The sequence below is a fragment of the Cricetulus griseus genome, chromosome 2 (genome assembly GCF_003668045.3).
Source record: "Cricetulus griseus strain 17A/GY chromosome 2, alternate assembly CriGri-PICRH-1.0, whole genome shotgun sequence".
Classification (NCBI taxonomy): Eukaryota; Metazoa; Chordata; class Mammalia; order Rodentia; family Cricetidae; genus Cricetulus; species Cricetulus griseus.
Window position 1 is genome coordinate 399,651,115 of NC_048595.1, and position 27,339 is coordinate 399,678,453.

A 27,339-nucleotide genomic window follows, 5' to 3' on the forward strand; every position below is an offset into this window, starting at 1 on the left:
ACGCTACCCTTCTTCTCTCCAGCATTCTCTCTGCTCCTGAAAATCTTGCCTAGCCATTGGGCCAATCCACTTTTTATTAACAATGAGAGCAACACATTTTCATAGTGTACAGAAGGATTATTCCACAGAACCTAACTATGTTTTGCCTCTGGACTTTTTACCTTTCTTTATTCTATATATCTTTTTTTTTTCCTTCTTACTCTGTGGCTGGCTATTTGGTTGAGTGGCTGGCCACTGGCATCCTCCTTCCCTCCTTTTCTTGCTTCTCACTCTTCCCTAGATTTCTCATATTTATCCTCTCTGCTCGCCAGGCCCACCTATTTCTCTTTCTCGCTGTTGGCCATTCGGCTCTTTATTAGACCAATCAGGTGTTTTAGACAGGCAAAGTAATAGGTTTTACAGAGGTAAACAAATACAACATAAAAGAATGCAACACATCTTTACACCATTAAACAAATTTTCCACAGCATAAACCAATGTAACACATCTTGAACTAATATTCCACAGTAGGATAGTGTTCAGATTAGGTAACAGTCCATCAGTAGAAAAGGCCAAACCTAGCTGAGTGTGTAGGTGTGATGACACATTCCTGTAATCCTAATACTTGGGAGGCAGAAGCAAGTGAAATTCTGTCAGTCAGGGCTACTTAGTGGGACCTTGCCAAAACAAAAACAAAAACAATCCCCCCTCCACAAACCCAGTCAAATTTTCATCTTATCTAGATTTGAGCCTTGTCAAGTGAGATGTTTCCAATACTTCCCAATACTGTAATTCATTTTATATAGAACTTTTTCCTCAGCTGTGTTCTAAAATTATAAGAAAAACTCTGGTAAGTTTGAATGCACTTTTAGGAAGTTTCTAGAGGAAGATTTCAAAGGGTAGAGTGGTTTTGGATTTTTCTAGGGGCTGGGAACTGTGGCATGGGTGAACCAAATATATGTGGGTGCTGAGAATTGAACCCAGGTCATCTGGAAGAGCAGTCAGTGTTCTTTTTTTGTGTGTGGGGGGGTGGGGGTTCAAGACAGGGTTTCTCTGTGTGTAGCTCTGGCTATCCTGGAACTCGTTCTGTAGAACAGGCTGGCCTCGAACTCACAAGATCCCAAGTGCTGGGATGAAAGGCAGTCAGTGTTCTTAACCACTGTCTCACTGTGTAGAGTTCTGTCTGGCCTGGAACTCTTGTTGTTGTTGTTGTTGTTTTGGTTGTTTTTGTTTTGTTTTGTTTTTTGTTTTTCGAGACGGGGTTTCTCTGTGTAGCTTTGGAGCCTATCCAGGCACTCGCTCTGGAGACCAGGCTGACCTCGAACTCACAGAGATCCGCCTGCCTCTGACTCCTGAGTGTGGGATTAAAGGCGTGTGCCACCAACGCCCGGCTTGTGTTTTTTCGAGACAGGGTTTCTCTGTAGTTTTGGAACTTGTCCTGGAACTTGCTCTATATACCAAGCTGTCCTCAAACTCACAAAGATCTGTCTGCCTTTGCCTCCCTAGTCCTACCCACTCAGAATATAACATCAGAATGGTTTCTGATCCCTTTCTTTCTTGGTCCTTATTCTCTCCATTCTCTCTGGTCTCCAATGCCCTAACATCCTATTTATCATTGAGTCAAAGGAAACAAAAAGTAAGTGTTGTGGGGATTGTCCATGTAAGTGCAATACCCTCCTCCAAGCCAGGCCGAAAGTGGGCAGCAGACTCTCTGGACCTGAGCAATAGGACATGGGAGCTGGGACGTGAACTCAGGTCTTCCACAAAACCTAAGAGTTCCTAACTACTGAGCCATTTTCCCAGCCCACAGAAACTTTTTTAAAAATGTATATTACATTAAAATATTTATTTATTGGGTATGCGTGCATGTGACACTGTGCACATCCTGGGGATATAATTCTGGAGACCTTGGTTTGTCTAGTTAATGGCTGGCTGTGGCTGGGTAGCTCTAACGGGAACTCTGTCAGGTTGTTGGAATGACCCACGGCAACTACAGCAGCTGTGGATATCCCGCAGGACCTAACGGGGGCGCTAGGAATCCGAATTCGGTCAGTACTTTTCAGACAGGCCAATGCTGAGGGCTGATGAGCCACAGCACCCCCTGCAGAGAGTGTGGGTTAGAGGCTGACGCGATCACGTGACCTCCTCCTACCAATAGCAGAGTGACAATCGCTTCCTGCGTTCCCCATGGAAACGACACCGCCCCCAATGACCCTCCCGCCCCTTCCCTTCTGTGGTGAGGTTTTGGCCTTTCATTGAATATTCCGGGTGACAATCAAATGCCCGCTCCTTCTGGCTGGACAGTAAGCTTCCGCGACACGAGAGACCACGCTGATTGGTCAGTACGCGAAGGCTGGCTTGGTCCTTACCCAATGTTGTTTTTCTGGGGCGGGGCCGAGTGAAGACTCAGGGCCAATCAACGGCGACGTCGCTTGTGCGACTCCACGTCGGCAGCAGCTGCGGTCAAGATGGAGGCACTGATCTTGGTAGGAGCTGGAGGGCCGGTGGCGCCGCCGCCGTGGTGTCCAGAGGGTCCGGGAGGCGGGGTTTAGCAGCTGGGGCCGAGAGAGGGGAGTTCCGGGCAGGCGTCGGGGGCCGAAGCTCCCGCTGTCCGATGAATGCGAGTGTGGCCTACATGGGACCTAGAGCTGCGGTTCGGAGTAGGAAGCCTTGCCGCGAAGAGGACGGAGGCGGTGGCAAAAGTTGAAAGAGCATGCGGGGTCCTTAGGACAGTTCTGAGTGTGCTGAATGGGGGTCCTTCAAGTTCTCCCGGTGGTTAGCGTTGTGGATCACACCTATTTAAATCTCCCCAAACCATCACATCTCCCCGCCCCCAAGTTGCAACGACAGAATAGAGGTGTTCTGTCAACCCCAGGTACGCCTGGTGGTGGTCAGAATTCCATTATCTATTGGTAATTCCCTGTCATGTTGCTCATGGTTTCGGTTTGCTCTTACTCCTTAGTATATAATTCTGTCATGATTGAGAATCAGCACTCCAAGTTCTGGAATACCAGGTAGAGTTAGTATAGTTTTTGGAATATTTTTCCTGACTCCTTATTCTGTCCTCCAAACTTTAGGAACTCGTAGTGTAGTGTAGGATCCGTTGTCAGACTTCTTCCTCTGTTTACATGAGAATTGTGGCTACAGGAGTGCATTAGCTCTCTTGCCCGTTGGTCATTTCTGCTGGCTCAAATAAAACACTGCCCCTTTAGAACAGGACCAGGACATTTCTTTCAGGTGCACTGGTGGGCACTTTGGAGATACGTGAGCCTGCCTGTTAGTGTAGGAATTTAACTTCCAACTTCTTTCCTTGAATTGGATTCCAGGAATGTTTCCATAGAGTCTTCTTTGAATCCTATTTTCCTTAGATTGCTTTTATGTATACATGCCAAACCCTTGTCAGCAAAAAACCAAATTTTACTTTCTCTTCTTTTTAAAAAGAAAGAGTATATATGTTTTTCTTTTTCTTTTCTTTCTTTTTTTTGAGACAGGTTCTCTCCCTCCCTCCCTCCTTCCTTGAAGCCTGGGCTATCCTGGAACTCACTATGTAGACCAGGCTGGCCTCAAACTCGAAGAGGTTTGCCTACCTCTACCTCCCAAGCACTGGGATTAAAGGTATGTGCCACCATACCAACTTGTTTTAGTTTCTTGAGTGAGGGTTTCATATAGGTCATACTGGAATCAACTTTGCCACAGAGCCAAGGCAGACCACCATGCCCACCTGGCATTTATGTCGGGATTTGAACTCGATTTTCACATTTGTGTGGCAAGCACTTTAACCACTGACCCATCTGCTTATACCTTCTTCTTTCAAATGTCAGAGAGAATTTATTCTCATTATATGAGTTGGGCAATTTGAAGCAAAATGCTTACTATCTTGAGTAGTTTCAAGTACTTACTATACCAGTCAGTTAACGGATTTTTTACATCTGACAACAGATGTGGATAAAGTCTGTGGAATTGGTTTCCTTGGACGTTTTTAAACTTTTTAATCGGGTGTGGTAGCTCACACCTCTAACCCCAGCTGAAGTTGAGGCTGAGGCCGTATTGCTGCTAGTTTGAGGCCAGCCTGGGCTATAGAGTAGGATCTTGTCTCATAAAACCAAAATTAGCTGGGTTGGGAGGCAGAGGCAGGTATATCTCTGTGATTTCTAGACTAGCCTGGTCTACAGAGTGAGTTCCAGGGCAGCTAGGGCTGTTATATATATAAACCCTATTTCGAAAAATAAAACAACTACAACAACAGCAAAAAAACAACCAAACTTAACTTAGTGGAACCAAGCTTAAAGAATGGGGGTCGGGAGAGGGAGAAGGGATTGACATGTGAAACAAGCTTGTTCCTAATTTGAACTAATAAAAGAATAAAAAAAAAAAAGAATGAGGAAGGTGCCAGGCAGTTGTGGTGCACTCAGGAGGTAGAGGCAGGTGGATCTCTGAGTTCGAGGCCAGCCTTGTCTACAGAATGAGTTCCAGGACAGCCAGGGCAACACAGAGACATAACAAAGAGTGAGGAAGGTGACACTTGAGGATCCCTTTTAGTATTGGTTCTGTTGGGCTGAGTATCGTGCAATGTTGCGAGCACATGGTCTAGCTGATTTTAAATAAGGCCCTCAAATTGGCCCCTAGCACTGGGAGAGTTGAAGTTTTGTGGGGTAACCTGTCATTTCTCTTTCTTCTCTGTCCCTCTTGTACTGTGTGGTCTTTCTTAGCCTGCTTCTTCCTCATTGTTCTGCTTTTAGCAGAACTAACCTGCTGCATGCAGTAACAGATCCTTGCTACTCGCTTGGACTTGTCTTATCTTTACTTTTAAAACTATCCTGAGTTTTTGCCACTAGCACACTTTTCAGTGAAGCACAGTAGTACCAAAGCTCCATTCCATTTTGGTTTCTTTGTTCTCCCAGAACAAATCTGTTTTTTTTTTTTTTTTTTTTTTTGGTTTTGGTTTTGGTTTTTGAGACAGGGTTTCTCTGTAGCTTTGGAGGCTGTCCTGGAACTCTTTCAGTAGACCAGGTTGGCCTCGAACTCACAGATATCTGCCTGCCTCTGCCTCCTAAGTGCTGGGATTAAAGGCGTGAGCCACCACCACCCGGCTTCAATGTCTGTTTTTTGAGACAGTCTCATTATGTAGCCAGGGCTGGGCTTGAATTTGTAATCTTCTAGCCTCACCAAGTTTCTCTGATGTTTCTGTAGGTTCTTAAACTTCTTCAGTGTGCAGAATTTTCCTTAAGTGATAAGTTGTATAAAGTTTTGTTGAGGATAAAATACCTATAGGTAGCTAGGGTTTGTAGCTCCTGCCTTTAGTCTCAATACTTGGGAGACAGGCCTGTGGATCTTTTTGAGTTTGATGCTAGCCTGGTCTACAGAATGAGTTCCAGGACAGTTAGAGTCATGTAGAGAGCTCCTGTCTCAAAAATCAAACAAGTGCTGGGTGTTGGTGGCGCACGCCTTTAATCCCAGCACTGGGAGGCAGAGGCAGGCGGATCTCTGTGAGTTCGAGGCCAGCCTGGTCTCCAGAGCGAGTGCCAGGATAGGCTCCAAAGCTACACAGAGAAACCCTGTCTCAAAAAACAAAAACAAAAAACAAACAAACAAAAAACAAAAAAAAACAAAAAAAAATCAAGCTGGACAGGACAGTGGTGGCCCATACCTTTAATCCCAGTACTTGGGAGGCAGAGGCAGGCTGAGCTCTGTGAGTTCGAGGCCAGCCTGGTCTACAGAGTGAGTTCCAGGACTGCCAGGGCTACACAGAAAAACAAACAAGCATAAAATCCCAAAACCGTGTGTGTACGTACAAATATATATACCTTCTTCTGACCTTGACTCTCAGGCATGAAGGCGATACGTACACACATGCAGGCAAAAACAGCCATACACATAAAATGAAGCATTCTAGCCTTTGCTCATAATCTGATTTGTCTAATCTTCCTTCAGTCCTTTGACTCTAGGTTCCCATCCTGTCCTGGCCCCAGCCTCTGCTGCTGGCTTTCCTTTTCTCAGTTGTTAGTGGAGAGGAATCTGCAGGTCGACATTCTCCATTTATAATCTGGAATCTTAAAGTTAATAATTTACACTTTTCTTCGGCCTTTGCTATCTTTTCACCCACATAGATTTTTTTCTTTCTATTTCCAGATTTTAATTTCTGAGTGCTTTTCCAGTGTCTTATAGATTAGACCTCAGTTCTATCCATTGTCTCCCCTTAATATTTTATCCTAAAACTGACACAATTCTGATTCCCATGTCTGATTCAAATATCAGGCCATCTAAAGTGCACTAGAATGTGCATGTATCTGGAGGAGGAGGGACACATCAGTGACTCGAAGGTTGATACTGTCTCAGTGGCCTTTGCTTCCTGAATCATCTTAATGGGGCTTTTGTTAAATTCCTTTGGCACTAACAGTAGAGGTACTTGGCCTAAATGTTCCCTCCCCCTGCTTTGGGCAAAGGTATCAATTACATTAAGCCCCAAAGCACTCCCATCTCGTTCCTGGCAGTCCCCTGTGCCTCTCTCCCAGCTGTGTCCTTGCTGGTGCTTGGCCCTTCCATTCCGGGCAGGCATTAGGAGAAGCAATCTCCTCGTCCCTGCGCTGTGGAGATATATTTCTCAGCCAGGGCTTGAACAGTGCCAGCACTGCCCCCGGTGAGGTCCCTGGCAGCCATAAAAATTTTTATTGTGATTATGTTGGTGTCGGGGTGTCCATCTGGGTTATTGCACACCTAGTTTAATTGATTGAAGTTTAATTTATTGACACTTCAAATTAAATGATCAGAATAAACTGTGCTGTTACTCTGGCCGGCTTGTTTTAATGGTTGATTGCTGGAAGCAGACCTTGGCTTGAACTAAAACCCCCAAAGAGTAATTGACGCTGCTTCTAACTCTCCCCGTGTCTTGCCCTCCAAGAAGACCTCGTTATAGATTTCCGACATATTTATTTATATATTTTTTTCCCTCTCTTTCACAGTGGTGGGAAAGAGTTGGTCCCTGGCAAGGTATAAATTACATCAAAGGTCTAGGGGAACCATCACATGGTCAGAACGGGAGGAGGAGGCCTCTACATAAAGAAAACCAGACCCTGGAGAAGCCAGGTCTTCCCTGGGAGCAGATTGTAAATGCAGTTGTCCACCTATGTGATGCCTCAAGGCCAGTTAGGCTCTTTCTCATCTAAGCTCTTGCTGCTGTTTCTTATTCCATTGGTATGACTTGGCTTGATATTGGCAGGGAATTGTCAAAAAAACTAGAGGAAGGAGGAGCTAGAGGAGACAATAAGGGTGGAACTGGCATCATCAGTGCTTGTGCAACCACTTATGCTGGAATAATAGAAGAAATACAGCTGGGCGTTGGTGGCACACGCCTTTAATCCCAGCACTCGGGAGGCAGAGGCAGGCGGATCTCTGTGAGTTCGAGGCCAGCCTGGTCTCCAGAGTGAGTGCCAGGATAGGCTCCAAAGCTACACAGAGAAACCCTGTCTCGAAAAACAAAAAAAAAAAAAAAAAAAAAAAAAAAAAAGAAAGAAAGAAAGAAATACAGCTGAGGAAGATGCCCTTGGAGGCTAAACCCATGTACCCTGTGAGATGCCAGTGTTGGTGAGGGCCCTCCAATTTAGACTCTCTTAGTTTTGGGCAGAGTGATTTTCACTCACAGCAGACCGTTAGGTGTCTTCTGTTCTTAGAGTGCCCCCTCACCTTCATTTCTTCAGGAAATCTTGTTGTGTAATCTAACTCATCTGCTGCAGGTAAAGCTCATCTTGGTGCTGGGGATGTAGCTCAGCTGGCAGAATGCTTACCTAGCACCCCATAATCGGGCCTGGCTGTTCACACCTGTAATCTTAACACTCTGTAGATGGGAGCTGGAAGATCAGAAACTCAAGGTTATTCTCAGCTACATAGGAACTGGAAGCCATTCTGGAATACATGAGACCCACCCTCACCCCCAAAATAAATCAAAGAAAAGGAAGTCTTTCTCTTACTGGCTTTTTCCCCTGTCTTCCTCACAAGCAGTGTACATGACTCCATTTTGTACCCAATTGTTTTGAATAAGCTCTGTAAACCAGTTATCCTCAATTCTTTGTGTATGTGTATGGGGGGGTGGGGCGCACCCTAAATATGTAGTCTGGGCTATCATCGATTTATGATCCTCTTGCCTTGTCTTCCTGCGTGTAGGAATTATGGGTATGTGCTCATCCATCTTTTCTGTTGTGTAATTTGACTGATGAACTCAGAGGCTGCTTGTCTAGTCTTTAGCTCTTTTTCTCAGGAACGGCTGCAAGAAGGCAGCAGGATTAACCATTATTTAAACTTTGGCCAAGGATACACCAGAAATGGATCTATAACTCCCAGAGCTAAGGAAGCTGAGACAGAAGGACTCCTGGCCTTGAGGCCAGGCTGAAAACTGTAGTAAAATCTTGCCTTGAAAAAGAGGTAAAATTCCCATTAAGAAATTAAGACTTGGCTGAGCAGTGGAGTTGCAAGCTTTTAATCCCAGCACTCGGGAGGCAGAGGCAGGCAAATCTCTGAGAGTTGGAAGCCAGCCAGGTCGAGTTCCAGGACAGCCAGGGCTACATAGAAAAACCCTGTCTGGAAAAACAAACAGGAAGGAAGGGAAGGGAAGGGAAGAAGGAAGGAATTAAGACTTTAGGCTCTCTTAAATTTAGATGTGCAGCCAGGTGTGGGTACACACCTTTATTCTATTACTTAGGACGCTTAGCTGGAGGATTGTAAATTCCAGGCTAAATTGGGCTATATACTGAGACCCTGTCTCAAAACAAAATATCCAAGGGCTAGGAATATAGTACAATGATGTAATACTTGCCTAACATGCACTGAAAAGAAAACAAAAGATATCTCTAGTCCCATTTGATTTTGTTTTCCTTTGCTAAATAATATATAAGTGTGGACTTCTGAATTACCCAGTTCAGGTAGTAGGATGTTTTGATGTGGCCCTCAGGCCTGGCTGAGGAGTGCATCTGATTTCAGCTTGCTCTGTTCACATGGTTTTCAGAGTACCACCTCATGTTTGTGAATCTTTTACCTTGGTAATGGCTGAAGAGTTAGGAACTGTGTAACCCCTGTGGAGGAAGTTCTGCAGCTAGGTGTCCTGAGCTTTCACAAAATACCTGGGAGCCTGGAGAGATGGCTTAGCACTTAAGAGCACTTGCTGCTTTTACAAAGAACCCAGGTGTGGTTCCCAGCACCTACAGTATATCACAGCCTTCTCTAACTCCAGTGGTTACTCAGACATGTAAAATGGATCAGTCTTTTCAAAAAGAAAGAAAAAACGGGTGGTGGTGTCATACGCCTTTTATTCCAGCACTGGGGAGGCAGAGACAGGCGGATCTCTGTGAGTTCGAGGCGAGCCTGGTCTACAGAGCTAATGCCAGGATAGGCTCCAAAGCCACAGTGAAACCCTGTCTGGAAAAAACAAAAACAACAACAACAAAAAGCTACACAGAGAAACTCTGTCTCAAAAAACCAACCAACCAACCAAACAAACAAACAAACAAAAACGGAAAGAAAAGAAAAGACCTACTACTTTGCATTCCCAGAGAGCTTGAGGCTTGGTTAGCTTGTCCAGTATGGTCACTAAAGCTAGCTATTGAAAGCTGGGTGGGGGTGGGGTATGGTGCTTACCCTTATTTTCCCTGCAGGCTGTGTGAGATCCTGGCCACATTGACTTACAGAGGCCACACATTTTTATTGAAATTGCTAACTGACTGAAAGAAAATCACTCATTTTCTCAATTTTTCTTTTTCACATTCTTTGTTTCTTTTTGCCTTTTTTGAACAGGGTTTCACTATGTAGCTATAGCTGGCCTAGAACTCACTGGGTAGACCAGGCTGTCTTCAAACTTGCAGAGCCCAGTCTGCCTCTGCCATCTTGAGTGTTGGGACTAAAGATGCATGCCACCAAACTAGGCTCTTCTCATAATCTTATCTTTGGAGGAAAAATCATTTAATTCTAAACATAGTCTGTGAAATCATAACCTTGCGGTGTGTTTTTTGATGGGAACAAAGTTCATAGATTTTATCACCTTATGGCAAGAGTCTGCTGTAATTAAAAAAAACGAAACAAAACATTAACCTTAGCTGATCTAGGTTCAGCCTTTCACTTCTATGAGGAAGCTGAGTCTCAGAGAAAGAGAGAGGAAAATTTGAGTTAATGTCTTACCTAGAATTCAGAGACTTCAGCTCCTCTAATTGGCAGAAATTTTGTTTCATGATTGTGCTTTCCATGTTTCCATCTTCCTATGGGGCTAGGAAGATGTGTGTGTGTGTGTGTGTGTGTGTGTGTGTGTGTGTGTGTGTGTGCGCGCGCGCGCGCGCGTGTAGGTAGGTAGGTAGGTATGAGTGCATGTATGTAGGAGGCTAACTTCAGGTGCCATTCCTCCTCAGCAGCTGTCTTACCTGGTTATTGTTGTTTACCTTTTTGATTTGGATAGGCTGGCTGGCTAGTGAACCCAAGGGATCTTGTCATCTTTGTCACCCCAGTGCTGGGATTGACAATGCATATGATTAAATATACTTGAGTTTTTTATGCAGTTCCTAGAGCTCAAACTCATGTCCTCATGCTTGCATGACAAATGTTTGAAGATGGAGGTTTCTGTTCCCCCAGGTCCCGCTGCCCTTCAGCCCAAAATAAACACATGGACGCTATATTAATTATAAAGCTGTTGGCCAGTGGCTAGGCTTCCTACTGACGAGCTCTGTCTTAATTATTAACCCATAACTACTACTAATCTATGTATTTCTGTATGGCTTTATCTTACCAGAGAATGCCTGGTATGTCCTATCTTCCAGTCTCTACATGGTGTATCTCTGTAGCCTCTCTCTGCCTTCTTACTCCTTCCTCTCATAGCCCTACCTATTCTTCCTGTCTGGCTATTGGCCAAACAGTGTTTATTCATCAACCAATAAGAGGCCATATATACAGAAGGACATCCCCCCATCAAGTATTTTCACCAACTGAGCTATCACCCCAGATCTGTATTTCAATATTTTATTTTATTATTATTATTTTTTTTTTAGGCAGAGGCTTGTGAACTTGTTATATAGCTGATGATCTTGAACTTGTAATGTGATCTTCCTAACTCTACCTCTTGATTGGCACTAGGATTTCAGATATGATACCATGTCTGGTTTTATTTAATACTGGGGATTGAACCCAAGCTTCATACATGCTAGGCAAGCACTACAACTGAGCTACAGTCTCAGTTCCTAAGAATCATCATCATCATCATCTTCCTCCTCCTCCTCTTCTTGTTTCTGTTTTTGTTTTTTGAGACAGGATTTCTCTGTGAAGCCTTGGATATCCTGGAACTAAGTAGACCAGGCTGGCTTTGAACTCAACAGAGATCTGCTTGCCTCTACCTCCTGAGTGCTGGGACTGAAGGTGTGCTCCACCACTGCCCAGCTTTGTTACAGTTTTTAATTGGTCAGATCCATTACTAAGCCAAGGCACCCCCCCCCTTACTATGGCCCCAAGAATATCTTTGTAACTAGAGAATGAAGAACTTTCCAGGAATCTCACCAGATTTTTTTTTTTCCAAATTTTATTTTATATGTATAAGTGTTGTCTTCACACATATATGGAAACCATGTGCATGCAGTACCTTCAGAGGCCAGAAACACACACACACACACCACACACACACACACACCACGGAGCTGAGACACAGAAGATGGTGTCACACACACACACACACACAACACACACACGGGAGCTGAGACACAGAAGATGGTGTCACACACACACACACACACACACACACACACACACACACACACACACACACACACACACGGGAGCTGAGACCTGAACCTGGGTTCCCTGCAGGAGCAGCAAATGCTCGTAGCCTCTGAGCCATCCCTTCTGATTCTTGGGCCTTTGGTTTTGTCACCTAAATGAATCAAATAGTCATAGTCTAAAATATTCTCTGCTCTACACATTGTTCCTCTAAGCTTTTTGGTGTCATACAAAGATCTTACCCAAGTATTCCCTTACTATTACTGTATATATTGTCAATAGACTCAATCCTATAGTTTGTTGTTGTTTGTACTTGTTTTGAGACAAGATCATTTGCCTTGAACTTCTGATCCCCCTGTTTCTGCCACCTGCCTTTTAGGCTATAGGCATTGCCACTGCTATCAGCTTTCTATGTTTTCTTTTCTGAACCTATTTCTTTTACTTAAAATACAAAGTGCACACGAATAGAGTTTAATAGGGGTTCTTTGGTTGTTGATTTTTTTTTCTTTATTTTGATTTGTGTGTATGGTTGAACACAAAGTCTCACACCTTAGGCAAGCAATCTGCCCAAATAGCCTGGGCCCTAAAACACTGGCTTTCCAGCACCAATTGCTTAGGCTTACAAGTCAGCAAGAAGGCCCACAGAGGGCAGCACTGGAAAGGACTCCTCCTTCTAGCCCTCCCAGTATGTGTTGTGGGCCTCCCAGACATGATTTTTCAGCCAGGCTTCAGGAGTCCCTGATTGAGATCAGAGAGCTATTTGCAGCAGCCTCGTTGCTTGTTGGATGGCATTTCAGCTGTCCTGAGGATGAGGACAGCTTTCTAGTTTTCTTGATAATAAAAGCAGACATGAAAATCTATCCTTGCTACTCTTCCTCCCACAAGCCAGTCTGCCTATCCATCATTTCCAGGTACTGTTAGCATTTGAGGTGAAGTTCTGTTATACACTCAGGCTGTGGCTCTGAAAGTCAGTGCATCACAGAACTTTGTCTCGAAAGCTTTCTAGCAGCTGCCCATTTGGGAAGTTAGAGGGAAGAATAGATCTTTTCAGTCTTTTGAGTATGGTCCTAAGATTGTAGGGTCTTTTTCAAGAGTCAGCATTTAATGTATTATAAGGTCAAAGCCAAATACATTGTCCAGGAAGCTCATTCTCAGTATCTGGGAGTTATTTATAAATGTGCCCTTTGCAAAACTTGGAGTGAAATTACATTATCAGTAATGGCTTCTGGAGCCTTTAAACTGGCTGGTTTTATGATATGAAGGGAACTCTCAGGCTTCCCCACTCCTGAGAGATGAAAGCCATAGGGTGAAGAGGGCCCAGCCAGAGTTAGGAGGTAGCAGGAGAAGGAGAGCTGACTCTACTAGAGCAGAGTGATGCCTTCAAGTGGCAGTCCTTCCCCGGCATAATTAAGCCCCCAGCTTTCCTTGTGGGAGCTTTTCCTTTGCAAATCTGAAATGATCAGATCTTTGTCCTGCCTTCCCTCCATTCCCAGAACCTTAGTGCCTGAAAGCTGGTCTCTCCTCCTGTCTTTTTTCCTGCCTAAGAAGACTCTGTTGTTTCTGTTTTGAGGTTTCTTTGATCTTATCTTTTAGGAAGCCAGTGAATAGAGCCAAGAGCAGAACTCTGAGCTGTTTCTCGGTTGTCAGCATGGCTGTTTAGGTGCTTAGACAGTGTTGCCCACAAGAATGTTGGCTCTCCTACTTGGCAGGTGGCCATTAGGGATTTTGGCCTGTGCTGGGGTGGGGGTGTGTGCTCCCATTTCTTCCTGGAATGCCAGAATCTGGCTGTAAGAACAGTCACAAATGCCAGATTAAGGTCCAGTTTCAATTTGTGGGCAGCAAGCCCTCTAAGGTTGCCGTGAGTGTGGATGGAGGGGCATAACCATTTCCTTCTCTTGGCATGTTTTGTCCATTAAGGAAACTCATTCCCATTGAGGGCTGGATTTTGGTACTTGAGCAGCCAAGTTACTATAGAACAGAGCCTGCTGTGTGTGGTGATCTTTCTGTGTGGAGCTAGGACTTAGAAGAACAACTTCTGTTTGTGGCTTTTTAGACTAGACTCAGAAGACTTCCCTCTGCCAGACAGCACAGTTCCCCGGCTGCAGAGGAGGTGCTCCTGTCCATTGTTCTGGAGAGCAGTGTGTCTGGGGTGTTTTTTTGTTTTTGTTTTTTTTTTAAATATTTATTTATTTATTATGTATACAGTATTCTGTCTGCATGTATCCCTGCAGACCAGATCTCATTACAGATGGTTATGAGCCACCATGTGGTTGCTGGGAATTGTACTCAGGACCTCTGGAAGAGCAGCCAGTGCTCTTAACCTCTGAGCCATCTCTTCAGCTCCCTGGGGTGGGCAGTTTTAAGTGTGTCAGAGGAGAGGGTGGGTTGGTGATAATATCACTCCAAAATGGTCTCACTACAAAATCCACTTAGCTGTAAAAATCCAGTTCTAGTACACTGTCACAAGAGATTTCTTTTTAAACTTTATTCTCAATTTTGAACAAATATTGAGAGTTCAGAATGAATGTTCAGATTTCTTAGGTCATTTTCTTTTTTAAGACAGGGTTTTTCTGTGTAACAGCCCTGGCTGTCCTGAAACTCTGTAGAGCAGGCTGGCCTCAGACTCAGAGATCTGCCTCCCAAGTTCTGGGACTAAAGGTGTGCGCCACCGTTGCCTGGCTTTTATTGAATTTTCTTTTTCTTCTTTTATTTTTCAGTGCATTGGTGTTTTGCTTGCATGTGTCTGTGTGAGTATGTCAGATCCGGTGGAACTGGATTACAGGCAGTTGTTAGCTGCCGAGTGGATGCTGGGAATTGAACCCAGGTCTTCTGGAAGAGCAGTCAATGTTCTTAACTGCTTGAGCCATCGCTCCAGCCCTCTTATCCCATTTTCAAAAGACTGGGTTAGTGATCTGGAGAGAGAGGTCAGCAGTTAAGAGTACTGGCTTCTGCTGGGCAGAGGTAGCACCTATCTTTAATCACAGCAATTCAGAGGCAGAGACAGGTGGATCTCTGAGTTTGAGATCAGTCTGATCTACATAGAGAGTACCAGAACAGCTGGGACTACACAGAGAAACAGCACACTGGCTTTTAAACTGGGTGGTATAGTGGTGTGCACCTTTAATTCCAACACTAGGGAGGCAAAAGCAGGTGGATCTCTGTGAGTTTAAGGACAGCCTGGTCTAGAGTTTCAGGACAGCCAGAGCTACATAGTGAGACACTGTCTCAAAAAAAAATAATAAAATAAAAAAATTGTTGGCTTCTCTAATATGGAACTGGGTTTCAATTCATAGCACCCACATGGCATCTGTAATCCTACTTTTAGGGATGTCCTCTTCTGACCTCCAAGGGCACCAACCGTATAAATAGTGCACAAGCATACATGTAGACAAAACAGCCATGCACATCAAATAATAATATAAGTGATGGCATTTAGGAGGCAGAGGCAGATGGATCTTGTGAGTTTTCGGCCAGCCTGAACTACATATTGAGAGACCCTATCTCAAATAATAAATGAATAAATAAATAAATGAAGGTTAGAGAAACCTGGGTTAGGATCTCTGTGAGTTCGAGACCAGCCTGGTTTATATGAGCTAGTAGCTCCAGGACAGCCTCCAAAGCCACAGAGAAACCCTGTCTTGAAAACTAAAAAAAAAAAAAAAAGAAAAAAAGAAGAAGAGGAGGAGAAAAACCTTGGTTAATCCCCATTTCTCTTGAGCTAGGGTTGCTTTTCTACATGGAGCCCCACCCCTCCCCTCCTGGAGCCTCACTTTACCTCTATAGGGTTGCAATTTCTGGATCCTTGCAGTGATTCTTTCTTTTGCCTTGTGTCTTTGTTAAACACATGTTTAGAAGATGGGTGAGTTTCCTAAGACCAGAAAAGCAAAGCAGACAGTCTTGCCTTGGCACAAGAAGTAGCAGAAAGTATTTATTGGTGAGGTCATCAAATAATGTGAGCGACAGAGGCCTTCTGTACACAATGCCAGCTCTTCTCACTTTTCGCTTCTGAAAGTTATGAGGATAGAGGAGAGAACACCAGACTTAGTAAAACAGCTTTTCCTAAGTCATCTGTTTTCAGTTGAGGAAAGGTGTTAAGTATAACTGTCAGAGCTGAGGCTGTAGTGCCTCTGCTCCAATGTCAGCAATTCTGTTTCATTCTGGGATTTTGTTCTGCTTATAGGGGAATGGCTGGGGATTAAACTAAGTGCCCCATGCACGCTAAACGTGCACTGTAACACCCCTAAGCCTTAGTTCCATTCTTTATAGTGAAAGAAAACTCCCCTCCTGTTATCTACCTCCTGGACCCTAGGCTTCTCAAATATTTTCTTTTTACCACACTTAAGATTCAGGTTGATTTTTATTCTAGCAGACTAAGTGATAATGGTTCCTATATAGCAGAGGAAGAGTTTCATTCGTGAATTTTTGGTTGGTGTCTATTTCGGGGAACTGGTGTGTGTATGTGTGCACATGCGTTCACATGTGTGTACACAGTGCTTTTCTTCTGCTGTGTTTGGATGGTTTAGAGTGGCTTGCTTTAAGCCTCTGTTTTGGGACGGCAGTGACTTCTAAGTGCACAACCTTCTTTCATATGAGTAGCGCTCATTCATTAACATGGTCACATTCCATGCTCACCTGTGTCCAGGAGGCCAGGGAGGATGGGTGATTTGGAAAATGACTGGCCGTAGGACCTGGAAATAACAGTGTGACCTACCTTGATGGAGGCCTGTGAGTCAGACTGTTTTCTCTGAGTCTGCTTTGGAGCCCTCCCTCAGTTCAGTTCATCCTCCACTTGGTCATCCTCAGGGGGAGGTATTAGGCCTGACCATGCTGCAGTAGGGGACACACACAGACCCCTGTGTGACCCTTTGTAGCCCAGTGGGACCATGGAAGGAAGGAAGGAAGGTATTAGGCTTGCTAGTAGTGGTGGAGCCCTCAAAACTGAAGGTGTGTTCATGTTTCTTCAGGAGCCCTCCCTGTACACTGTCAAGGCCATCCTGATTCTGGACAATGATGGAGATCGACTCTTTGCTAAGGTGAGATTTCCTTTCTTATTAATTTAGGAGCAGGACAGAGACATTGGAGATTTAAGTGTTGGGATTGGCCCTACTAACTCAAATTCTTCAGGAGTATGATGATTTTGAGAGTTCTTCCACTTACCTTGCCCACTCCAGATAAATCCAATCTTCTGTCCCTTAGAGTGCTTTCTTCCTGCTGTGCTCAGACCTTTAGCTTCCTCTGTCACCCTATTCAGAGCAGGGAAGAACTTTAGAACCTTAGCTCCAAAACAAAACACTGTCTCAATGTTAGAAATGCCTGTCTATGTCTGTCCCATCTGTCCTGACTGTCCCATCTGCCCCTTCTCCTTTTGCCCCCTCCTCTTACCTTGTCACTCAGCCTGAGTTTGTCCAGGGAGTCTTCCAGTTTCTTACTTGTAGCCCTAGGTTTGTAGTCCTCACCATGCTGCATGCCCCATGAGGTGTTGTAACTTTGGATGCATTGAGCAGAGAAAGGACACCCCTCTCTTCTGTTCTCCCCCCCTGTAGAAATGTCTTCTGTCCCTGGTGTATTAACTCTGGGCGAGCAGAGCATAAATCAATCAGCAGGTGGAGATTAGTTAGAATTCACCAGCTGTTCCTCCCTGTAATTGGATGTAACTATGCAGGACACCTTTGGAAACAGTTATCCAGTTACTAAATGCCAGACCTGTCATAGGTCTTCAGCTGACTGCAACGGATTAGCCCCTAAAGAGCAGGCGCTTTAGCAGCCTGCATCTCCAGCCCCTTGCTAGGAGTGCTTGGGAGTGGGCTCAGTGCTCGACTGCCCCCTTCTCTCAGCAGGCAGAAAGAGCCAAGATGTGCAGGAGAACAGGGCATGGACTTACCTTGCTGTGAAAGAGATTTGTATGGCCTTTCTCCACTGCTCAGTAAAAGATTGGTCTTCCAGCCAGTGGGTGGTGGCCCACACCTTTAATCCTAGCATTTGGACACTCAAGAGGCAGAGGCTGGCAGATCTCTGAGTTCAAGGCCCTTAGGGCCTACAAAGCAAGTTCCAGGACAGCTAGAGCTACACAGGGAAATCCTGTCTTGAAAAACAACGCCCCCCCCCCCCAGGACTGGTCTTCCTCTAGTGAGGGAGAGTCTGAGGAAACATCCCTGCATTTAGTTTGGTTATTTCTCCAGCGCTGACCCTGACAAGGGCAGCTCCCAGGAAGCATGTGGTGGAGTCTCCTTAGGAGAGCTGGCAGGTGTCTGCCCTGAGTCTTAGAAATGACACGTGGGACTGTAGGATTGATGATAGCACAGTCCTTTCCTTTCCTTTCCTTTTTTTTTTTTTTTCTTTTTTCTCAGATTTATTGTGTGTGCTTCTTATAGAAGGCCAGAGAACAACTTTTGGAAGTTGGCTCTCTCCTTCTACCTTGTGGGTTCTGGAGATCAAACTCTGGTTGTGAGGCTTGGCAGCAAGCACTTTTTTCTTTCCCTTCTTTTCTTCCTTTTTCCTTTTTTTCCCCTCCCTCTCTCCCTCCCTCCCTCCTTCCCTCCCTCCCTTCCTGCCATTCCCTGCCTCTGTAGTCCTTTCTTGCCTATCTTAGTATTCCTCTCCCACCCCATGCCTTGAAGGAGAGACATACAAGATGCCAGAGTAGAACAGTCACTAATCATCTGGTCTCACAGCTATGATGACCCAACCCTGTCTCCTTTTCCTCCACTAGTACTATGACGACACCTACCCTAGTGTCAAGGAGCAAAAGGCCTTTGAGAAGAACATTTTCAACAAGACCCATCGGACAGATAGTAGGTCATTCTCCTTCACTATTCCCTGTGTTGGGGGGAACTATGGGAAGAGAGTGTCAGCAGGACTGCAGAAAAAGATAAAATGACTCGGCCTCCTCTTTCTTTTTTCCTCCTCCCCTCATATAATAAACTCTTCAGAAATGTAATGGGGAGGTGAGTGTACCTCACGCGGGAATACTGTGCTAGAAGCTTGGCTGTTAGCTACCTGTCTAGTCCCAGGATTTATGAGCCTCACTTGACAAATTTAACTGCAGCCCTGCTTATTGTACCGCATCCATTAGGGCAGGTAAATGGAAGCCTGTAAAGGTGACCGCTCTGCATTTTTACGTCCGAAGGATCGCTGGTATCCTGCCTCATACATAGGGAGGGAAGTAGGTGCAATGGGGGAGGGAGGGCTAGAGAACATCCATTTAAACTCCCTGAGTTTCTGTGTCCCTTCCGCTAACCCTAAACAATAAGATAGCTTCAGGGCTTGCAGGTTATTGCAGTTGGCCTTTCTTTAGCCCACGCAGCTGTCCCCAGGAATTCTCAGGGACTCCTGTTTTGTCTCCTCTTCTCCCACCATTCAGTATCTGCTTTCTTCCCCAAGGTGAAATTGCCCTGTTGGAAGGGCTGACAGTGGTCTATAAAAGTAGCATCGATCTCTATTTCTATGTGATTGGCAGCTCCTATGAAAACGAGGTGAGAATCTCTGCCCATTTGCTACCTCTGATGTCACTTCTGAAGCCATGGATGGGACACAGCCAGCCATTGGTTTTGAGCTTTGGAGAGCCACATTCCTCTGATATCTGGCAAGGTCATAAAGAAGTCGGTTAGAGATCCCTGTCAGTCTTACAGAATGGCCTAGCCAAAGAATCAGTCAAAGAGGAAGTTTTCCCAGGTCTTTTTTTTTTTAAGGGGCAGGATCTTACTGTTAACATAGGCTGTTTTCAGATCACATCTATTTTCCAGGTGCTGGAATTACAGGCCTGAGTCACCAAATCCAATTAGAATGTTTTTAGTGTCCTTTACTACACAGTGTTGTTGTAAATTTTGTTTGTTTGGTTTTGAGACAAGTGTCACACTGAAGCTCAGACTGGCTTCAAACTCACAGCAGTCCTCTTGTCTTAGCCTCTCCGAGGCTGAGATTACAGGTGTGAGCCAGTACACCAAGTTCCCACAGTGTTGTTAAGAGGGACTTGTGAGTGTAGTCCTGTTTGTTTCAGGTGGCAGCAACTTCTGGGAGAGTAGACAGGTAAATAAGCCACCAGATTATTTCCCATCACAGTTAAGAGTTTGAGAGACCAGATCCCACTGAGCTCTCACTGCTACGCATGTCTGTGAAGTACATTGTTTAAGCTTGGCAGCACTTCTGTGGGTTGGAGGTATTACTGTTTTTGTTTTGCCAACAAGGAAACGAAACTATAAAGAACCATATAAAATTACTTGTATTTGGCTTTTGTCAAATTACAAAAGTAGCTGTTTCATGAGATTCGGCCCATTTTCTCTCTCAGGATAACACATGTAGAATCAGCAGAGATTTAAACCTAGTTCTGACTCAAGAGCCCAAGCTGGGGCTGGAAATTAAGCTTAATAGTGAAGTGTATGCTTAGCAAATTTGAAGCCTTGGCTTTGATCCCTAATACCATTTTTAAAAAGGGCCTCGGTGGGGGGTGGGGGGGCTGGAGAAATGGCTCAACAGTGAAGAGCGCTGGCTGCTCTTCCAGAGGTTCTGAGTTCAATTCCCAGCAACCACATGGTGGTTCGTAACCATCTATACTAGGATCTAATGCCCTCTTCTGGCATGCAGGTATACATATAGAGCAGCACTCATACATAAAATATGAATAAATAAACAAATTTTTAAAAAGGACCTTCTGCCACTTTCCTCTAGCCTCAGCTTTTGCTTGGTTAATGATGTCTGTCTTTACTAATCCATCAGGTAGCTTGGTAAAGACAGAAATAGGGGCTGAAGATGGCTCAGCTGTTAAGAGCACTGGCTGTTCTTCCAGAGGACTTGGTTTGATTCCCATGTGGCTCACAACTGTCTATGACTCCAATCCCAGGAGATCCAGTGCTTTCGTCTGGCCTCTTTGGGAACTACACATATGTGATACACAGCTATACATGCAGACAAACATACCCATAACATTAAATAAACTAACTTTTAAAGAAACATAAAAGCAGAGAGGCATGACAGTGTACACCTATGATCCTAGCACTTGGGAAGTATAGTAAGGAAGTCAGGATCATCTTCAGTTATATAGCTAGTTGAAGACCAACCTAAGCAATGTGAGACACTACGACAAAAAAACAAACACAGTTGGAGAGATTGCTTAGTGTTAGATTGCTTACTGTTCTTTCAGAGGACTTGAGTTTGGTTCCTAGCATCCATGTTGGGCAGCTCACAACCATCTGTAATGCCTGCTCCAGGGGGATCCAATGCCCTCTTCTGGCCTCTGTGGGCACCTGTACACATGTGGCTCTCACACACACACACACACACACACACACACACACACACACACACACACACACACACACACACACACACACACACACGTAGATAAGTAAATAAGTAAATAAATCTTTAATTAGTAAAAAGCAGATAGAAGCTGGGTGGTGGTGGTGCATGCCTGTAATCCCAGCACTCGGGAGGCAGAGGCAGGCGGATCTCTGTGAGTTCAGGACCAGCCTGGTCTACCTACAAGAGCTAGTTTCAGGTCAGCCTCCAAAGCCACAGAGAAACCCTGCCTCAAAAAAACAAAAATAAGTAATAAACAAAAAGCAAACAGAGAAGACTAAGATACATTAGGACTATGTCAGCAAAGTTCTGTTTGAACTTCTGCCTTAAAGAAATCTCCACTTAGCTGGGTGGCGCATTTATTCCCAGCAGGCAGGCAGATCTCTGACTTTGAGGCCAGCTTAGTCTACAAAGCAAGTTCCAGGACAGCCAGGGCTATACAAAAAAACAGTGTCAAAAAGAGATAGAGAGAGAGGGAGAGAGGGGGAGAGAGAGAGAAAGAGAGAGAGAGGAAGAGAGGGAGAAGAACCCTTCGCTTGTGGAACTGTTCAGCAAAATTAACTTCTATGAGAAACCAGAGTCCTCTTGCTGTTGTTTTGCACTGCACATTATCTGGTCATTTGTGAAAGCCTGTTCATTTTGCTGAGGAATAAAGTGGAGAGTTTTGCTTTGGGGTAGCAGTTTTAGGGCCTTGAACCTTCTGTCTCCTTTCTCAACAGTTGATGCTTATGGCTGTTCTGAATTGCCTCTTTGACTCCTTGAGCCAGATGCTGAGGTGAGCAGCCATTCTCCGTTTAAATTTGGAAGAGAAAGTACCTATCCCTCAGGCCCAAGAAATTGTGAGAAATCAGAGCCACATGGGAGAATTAGTTCAGTGTAAGATATTGGGCTTGTGGGCTAGAGAGATGGCTCAGCCATTAAAGGCTAGGCTCACAACCAAAGATATAAGAAATTGGGCTTGCTATTTGTGGGTAACTCACTGAGTGGGTAGTGGAGAGGATTGTCCTCGTATGGAATAATTTTACTAAAAAACTGAGAGTTCTTTACTAAGAGAGAATCCTCTGTCCCTTTCCTGCCTCTCCGTTGGCAGTACTAATGACTGAAGCCAAGGGTAGGCAACTGTTCTACCACCAAGCTACTCACCTAAACCTTTTATTGTGTTTTTCTTTTAATTTAAAACAAGGTCTTACTGTGCTGTCTTAGAACTCTGTAATCCAGGCAGCCCTTGAGCATGTAATTCCCTGCTTCAGCCTCTGGAGTAGCTAGGAGTACAGGCATGCACCACAGTGGCCTGTGTCTACTCTTGTCATGTCCAGTGATTCTGACAGTGTTCTGAGCCCCTGGGTGTTTTCCTAGGTTTTGTCCTCTGCTGTTGAAGGTGGAGAAGGACAAGGGGAATGTCCCAGGTGAAGCATCCCTACCTTGGGAACTGAGGAAACATTACCAGTTTTCCATTACCAGCCTTTATAGTCTTCCCCTGTACATAGAATGAGCCCACTGTGTTCTTTGCCCTTTATACCTCCTCAGTAGCCCTCTGTTCCCATGCACACAAGCAAGAGAAAATATAAGATACTTTCTCTGAAAACATTCTAGGCTCTGAACTTAACCCACAGCAGCTCCTAAGTGAACGCATTTTAGAAATCCATCAGGAGTAGAACAGCAGGCGCTCTCAGCCCACAAACCAGCAGGCCAAAGGCTCAGGTTTCCTCAGGAAGGGGGATGATTTATTTCCCAGCCAGGTGAATGAATAGACTTCATTTCGGGTAACCTAGAGAAAAGAGTCGTACTGACGGATGTGACAGGCCACATGCACAAACCACCGGATCTGTGGCTGGTGGGTGCAGTCCCTGACTGTTTCTAGTCCCTCCTTGGCCTTTGTTTTAGGGCTTGAACAGACATGGGGGGGAGGAGAGAGGCAGAGAGACTTGGGAAGTTTGTCAGAGCCTGAGTGCAGATCAGATGTGCATTCCACCCCCTCCCACCTTCCACCAGCACCAATTCCAGATTGTGAGCTGTGGAGTTTTTTGTTTGTTTGTTTGTTTGTTTGTTTTACATGCAGCTTCACTAGCGGCAGCGACTGGATAACCAGCTAGGAGTTAGAAATTGGCTGTTTGGAATCCTTTTCTTGGCTTTTTTTTTTTTCTTTTGGTTTTTTGAGACAATTTTTTGGAGCCTATCCTGGCACTCACTCTGGAGACCAGGCTGGCCTCGAACTCACAGAGATTAAAGGCATGTGCCACCAACGCCTGGTGTTTCTTGACATTCTTATTACTATAGCTCAAGAGCTCTTTACCTTACTCACTTCTTGGTGTGGGTAATGGAGACAGTTACTGGTCTAGTTTAGGATCCCCTATAAAATAGGCAGAGAGAGGCCCAGTGTTCCTTTCACACACAACCTGACTTTTCTCTTCTTTTGGGGATTCAGGAAAAATGTAGAAAAGCGAGCTCTGTTGGAGAATATGGAGGGGCTCTTCTTGGCTGTGGATGAAATTGTAGATGGAGGGTGAGTTCTCTGTCCTGCCTGGATTTGGAGTGGGGAAGGGAGGTGGCTGCCCCTGTTCTAAGTCAAGTGGGCTGACCGGCCAGTGATCCTGACCTCACAGTAAGTTGGACCTTTGGGGCAGGACAAGTGATCAATGTTCTTCTTTGTGTTTGTAGGGTGATCCTAGAGAGTGACCCCCAGCAAGTGGTGCACCGGGTGGCTTTGAGGGTAAGCAGGAATGTGCAACCCCCATGTCTCCACACTTCCTCCCAAGCCAGGCCTGCTGAGTATAGCTGAGGGTCTGACTCATAAATACATCCTGTCCTCTCAGGTGTATGGATCCTTCTCTTGGCCTTTCCATGTCAGTGTACCAGAGAAGCAGAGGAACTTGTTTATGTTTCTAATGTGGCACCTATCATTTTATATGGTCTTTGCAAAAAAAATGGGCACTTTAAACATATTGAATGAACAAAGAAATAAAAGAAACCTTAATATTCATGGTTCTGAAACTACAATGGAAACCTTGAGGTTGGCTTCTTGTTTCTTTGAGAATGGATCCAGTCATCAGAGGCATTGGAGTATCTTTCCTGTCTTAGTCCAGTGGAACCCTCCATAAGTGCTTATTTGCCAGCACCTCAGTCCTCCCTGGTGCTAGTGACACCAGAAAGGGGGTCTTTGAGTTAATGGTAGGAAGCTTCGTGTCTGCTCAGTGGGCTGATAGTGAGTAGAGAATCCACCTGTAAATTGCATGGTGCAGAGATGTCTGAGCAGAGCAGGGCTTCCAGTTCCCAGAATGTCCCAGCTCTGACCTCCACAGAGTGAAGGCTGCCAGTGCTGGGTAATGGGAAGTCTTCTCCCTTAACTGCTGTGGGCTCTATTTGCATAGTTTAATCTTCTCCTCTAACATATGTCTCTATGTGGCAAGAGAGAGAGTCCCCCCACTGGCTCCCCCCTTCCCCTTCTCAGGCTGCTGTTGCAGCAGTTTATTTCTTCAAATTAACATGCCGTCGTTACCCATCAGGCCTTGCAGGATCCATTAAGCTACCCCTGGCTCCCTCTACCACCCCCTCCATATTGATATTCAGGGAAGGTTTTCTCTGACTAGGGAATCAGGTCCCCCACCCCAGAGTTGAGAGAGGTAAGGATCAGATATCCTGCTGATTACTTGGAATGAAATAAATCTTTTAAGAAGTCATCCTGCCTTTAGGTGGAGGATGGATAAAATGACCCTTTTGTGTTCACAGTCCCTCTGGCCAAATAAAATTGTTGCTCAGTCTTTGGAAGAAGGGTCTGAGAAGTTTAGGGCATTTGCCTTTGCTTTAGTTTAAAGGAACACTTTTTCCTCTACCAGGCTCCAGTCTAAGTGCTTATCTCTGTATACAGGGTGAAGATGTCCCCCTTACAGAGCAGACCGTGTCTCAGGTATGACTCTCTTCATTCCTCTTCTCCACATGGACAGGATTATTTTACTACAGAGACTAACAGGAACCCCCAACTGCCTAGTCTGAATTGAGACCTGATACTCAGTGAAGTTCCCTGGCTCCCTCTTATTCTAGAGCACTGGGACTCATTGAACAGTGTCCTCAACCCCCACTCGTCTCCTTTCACTGTGATCATGATTGTCAACCTTGCTCTCTGTACCCTTCAAACCTTCCCTGCCAGATACCTCAGTCCGTGATTTATTCCCCAGCAGAGGCTTGCCTTAAACAGATGGTCTGTGTGCATGTGAGCACACACTCCTCTTTCTCTTATTATTCAAATGAGGGCTGAGCTGGAAATGCATATTCTGGAATGTGCAGGCTTTGCAGATCCACCCTTCTACCTTGACTGCCGATGGACTGTCTGCCTAATTTGGGGGCCTGCAAGGGAGTGGTTCTTGGTTTGCTCAGTAGGAATCCTCACCATCTGGATGTGTGATCCTCTCTTTATAACTGTGTCCAATAACCCCCAGCTTTTTTTTTTTCTTTCCTCCCAGGTATACCTCTTCTCTCTTCATCCCCCCAGTGGATTTGAATTCGGGGGGAATTTCCCAAACTGACAATCCTCTAGGGCCTTAGAGAGCTTCCTCCTATTCTTCCACCCTTGGGATTTTCTATCCCCAGTTCTTCTAAGGAGAGGGAAGGCAAGTGTGGGGAAGGAGAGCCTCAGCCTGCTCACACCCTGTGGCGTGCAAACCCCCCTCAGTGCTGCCTTTGTCTCTGCAGGTGCTACAGTCAGCAAAAGAACAGATCAAGTGGTCCCTCCTTCGGTGAAGATGCTCTGTGCCCAGTTCCTTGCCCCTCAAAACCCCACATCTGCTGTGACTTCCTATCCAGGCCCCCAACAGATGCTCTTAGGGTCATCTTGGAATCACAGTGGACCCTTGCACCTCCATCCTTCCTAGGGTCCCCTCCCCTTCCTTCCCTCTCAAGGGCAGATTGGAAAGAGGCAGGGGAAACACCCTCTTCCTACTACACTGGTCCTCCTACCCCCACATTGTCTCCTGGTTCCTTGGCCCTTTTCTATGGCTTACTTAAGATCAAAGCAGGAGAAAGAATGTGCTGAGTGTTTTCCTCCCTGTGCCTTAAGGGCTCTCATCCCAGCAGCCCATATGTCCAGCAAAGGGGAGGACTCCTTCCTTCAGCACAAGTGGGTGTGGAGTGGCAGGGGCTGTGCATCTTTGCCTCGCAGCAGCGTCTCTCCTTCCTGCTGCCCTGTCCTCTGCCTTTGGAAGAGGAACAGCTCATAGGAGGGGGACAGATCTGCAGAGGAACAGTGACTTAAATGCTGTCAGAGCTTATGCAGTGCAGTCTCTACCATGATCTGGCCCTTCAGCTTCAAAGCTGCTGTGCCTGCACATGAGAACATCCTACTCTAGGTCTGTACCACACCTCTGCCTGCATCACCTGTGAGGTCTTTGGTACTCTGGAGCAAAGCCAGACCTTGGAACTAAAACTACAGTAGTCTCCAGAAGAGTTTTCTAGAAACTCAGAACCTGGGAAGGGGCCTTAATGACTTGGGCCTCGCCGTGTTCCTTCTCAGCTCTTCCACTCACATTCCACTGCCTTGGTTCTGCAATCTGCTGTTGAGGTCCCCCGTCGTCCCCACCCCCACCTCCCCTTCCCTGGAAGCGGGGGTCTGGTGCAGCCCCTTTCCTCCAGGGCTTGGATTCCCGTTCTTGGGTGTAATGTTGCCCCTTGACCCTACATCTCTGTGAAAATATCTTAGAAAAAACGCTCCAGAGCAAGAATTCTGCCTTCTGCGTTGGCTGAAGTGGGCAGCCTCTGCAAGAAATGGAGTCAGACGAAGTCCACCTTGTACGTTGCTGTGCGTCAGACGAATAAAGTGCATCTCTTCCAAACTGCCTTTGTGTGATGGTTCTGTTCCTCCCTGTTTTGGCAGCTATTCCTGTTCCTCCAGCCCCCACCCCATCTCTTATAATATTTCTTCCTTCCTACCTCAGAGACTCCCCAGCACTCCCCCCTACCCCTAATTTACGGGGCTGTTTGCCTCCTTGGCATCTCTCGGTCCCCTCGCCTGGAAATTGGCGCCAGGGGTGGGGTGGGGATGGTATTTTCTCAGTGGGAGACTCAGGGAACTGAGTTCTCCCCCACACACACCCAAAGCCAGCTGCCTGCTCCCGCCTCAGCCATTAGTAACCCGGAGACGCGCACCTGCGTGGGGGCTTTCCTCCAGCCCCTACTCCCTTCCCGCACCTCCCATTCCTCTGAAACGGCGCTGAGCGGGTTATTTATCGGAGCCAGCGCTGCTCCAGAAGGTCAGGACGGTGGTGTAAATAACCTCTTCTCGCCATTTCCCCGTCCCTCCAGAGCCCGCTCCCCTCCCCCTCCTCCACCTTTATTCGCACA

General features: G+C 45.7%; 1 protein-coding gene and 1 non-coding gene across 3 annotated transcripts; both read left to right on the forward strand.

Annotated features, from left to right (window-relative positions):
* Positions 1-2,312: 2,312 nt before the first annotated feature.
* Copz1 (COPI coat complex subunit zeta 1) lies at positions 2,313-26,834 on the forward strand. 2 transcript variants are annotated; one of them, XR_003481461.2, is made up of 10 exons: positions 2,313-2,465; positions 16,680-16,748; positions 18,425-18,506; positions 19,096-19,187; positions 21,729-21,784; positions 23,435-23,512; positions 23,668-23,719; positions 24,875-24,913; positions 25,467-25,613; positions 25,696-26,834. XR_003481461.2 is itself a non-coding variant. In XM_027396777.2 (9 exons), the coding sequence occupies exons 1-9, from the start codon at positions 2,448-2,450 to the stop codon at positions 25,741-25,743; spliced, it is 534 nt and encodes a 177-aa protein (XP_027252578.1). In that variant the 5' UTR covers positions 2,313-2,447; the 3' UTR covers positions 25,744-26,834. The 2 variants fall into 2 exon arrangements, 1 of the variants encoding a protein (XP_027252578.1); XM_027396777.2 differs by lacking the exon at positions 25,467-25,613.
* Mir148b (microRNA mir-148b) lies at positions 12,638-12,715 on the forward strand. Its single transcript, NR_105127.1, has one exon. It is a non-coding gene; the product is annotated as a microRNA mir-148b (primary transcript).
* Positions 26,835-27,339: the final 505 nt, after the last annotated feature.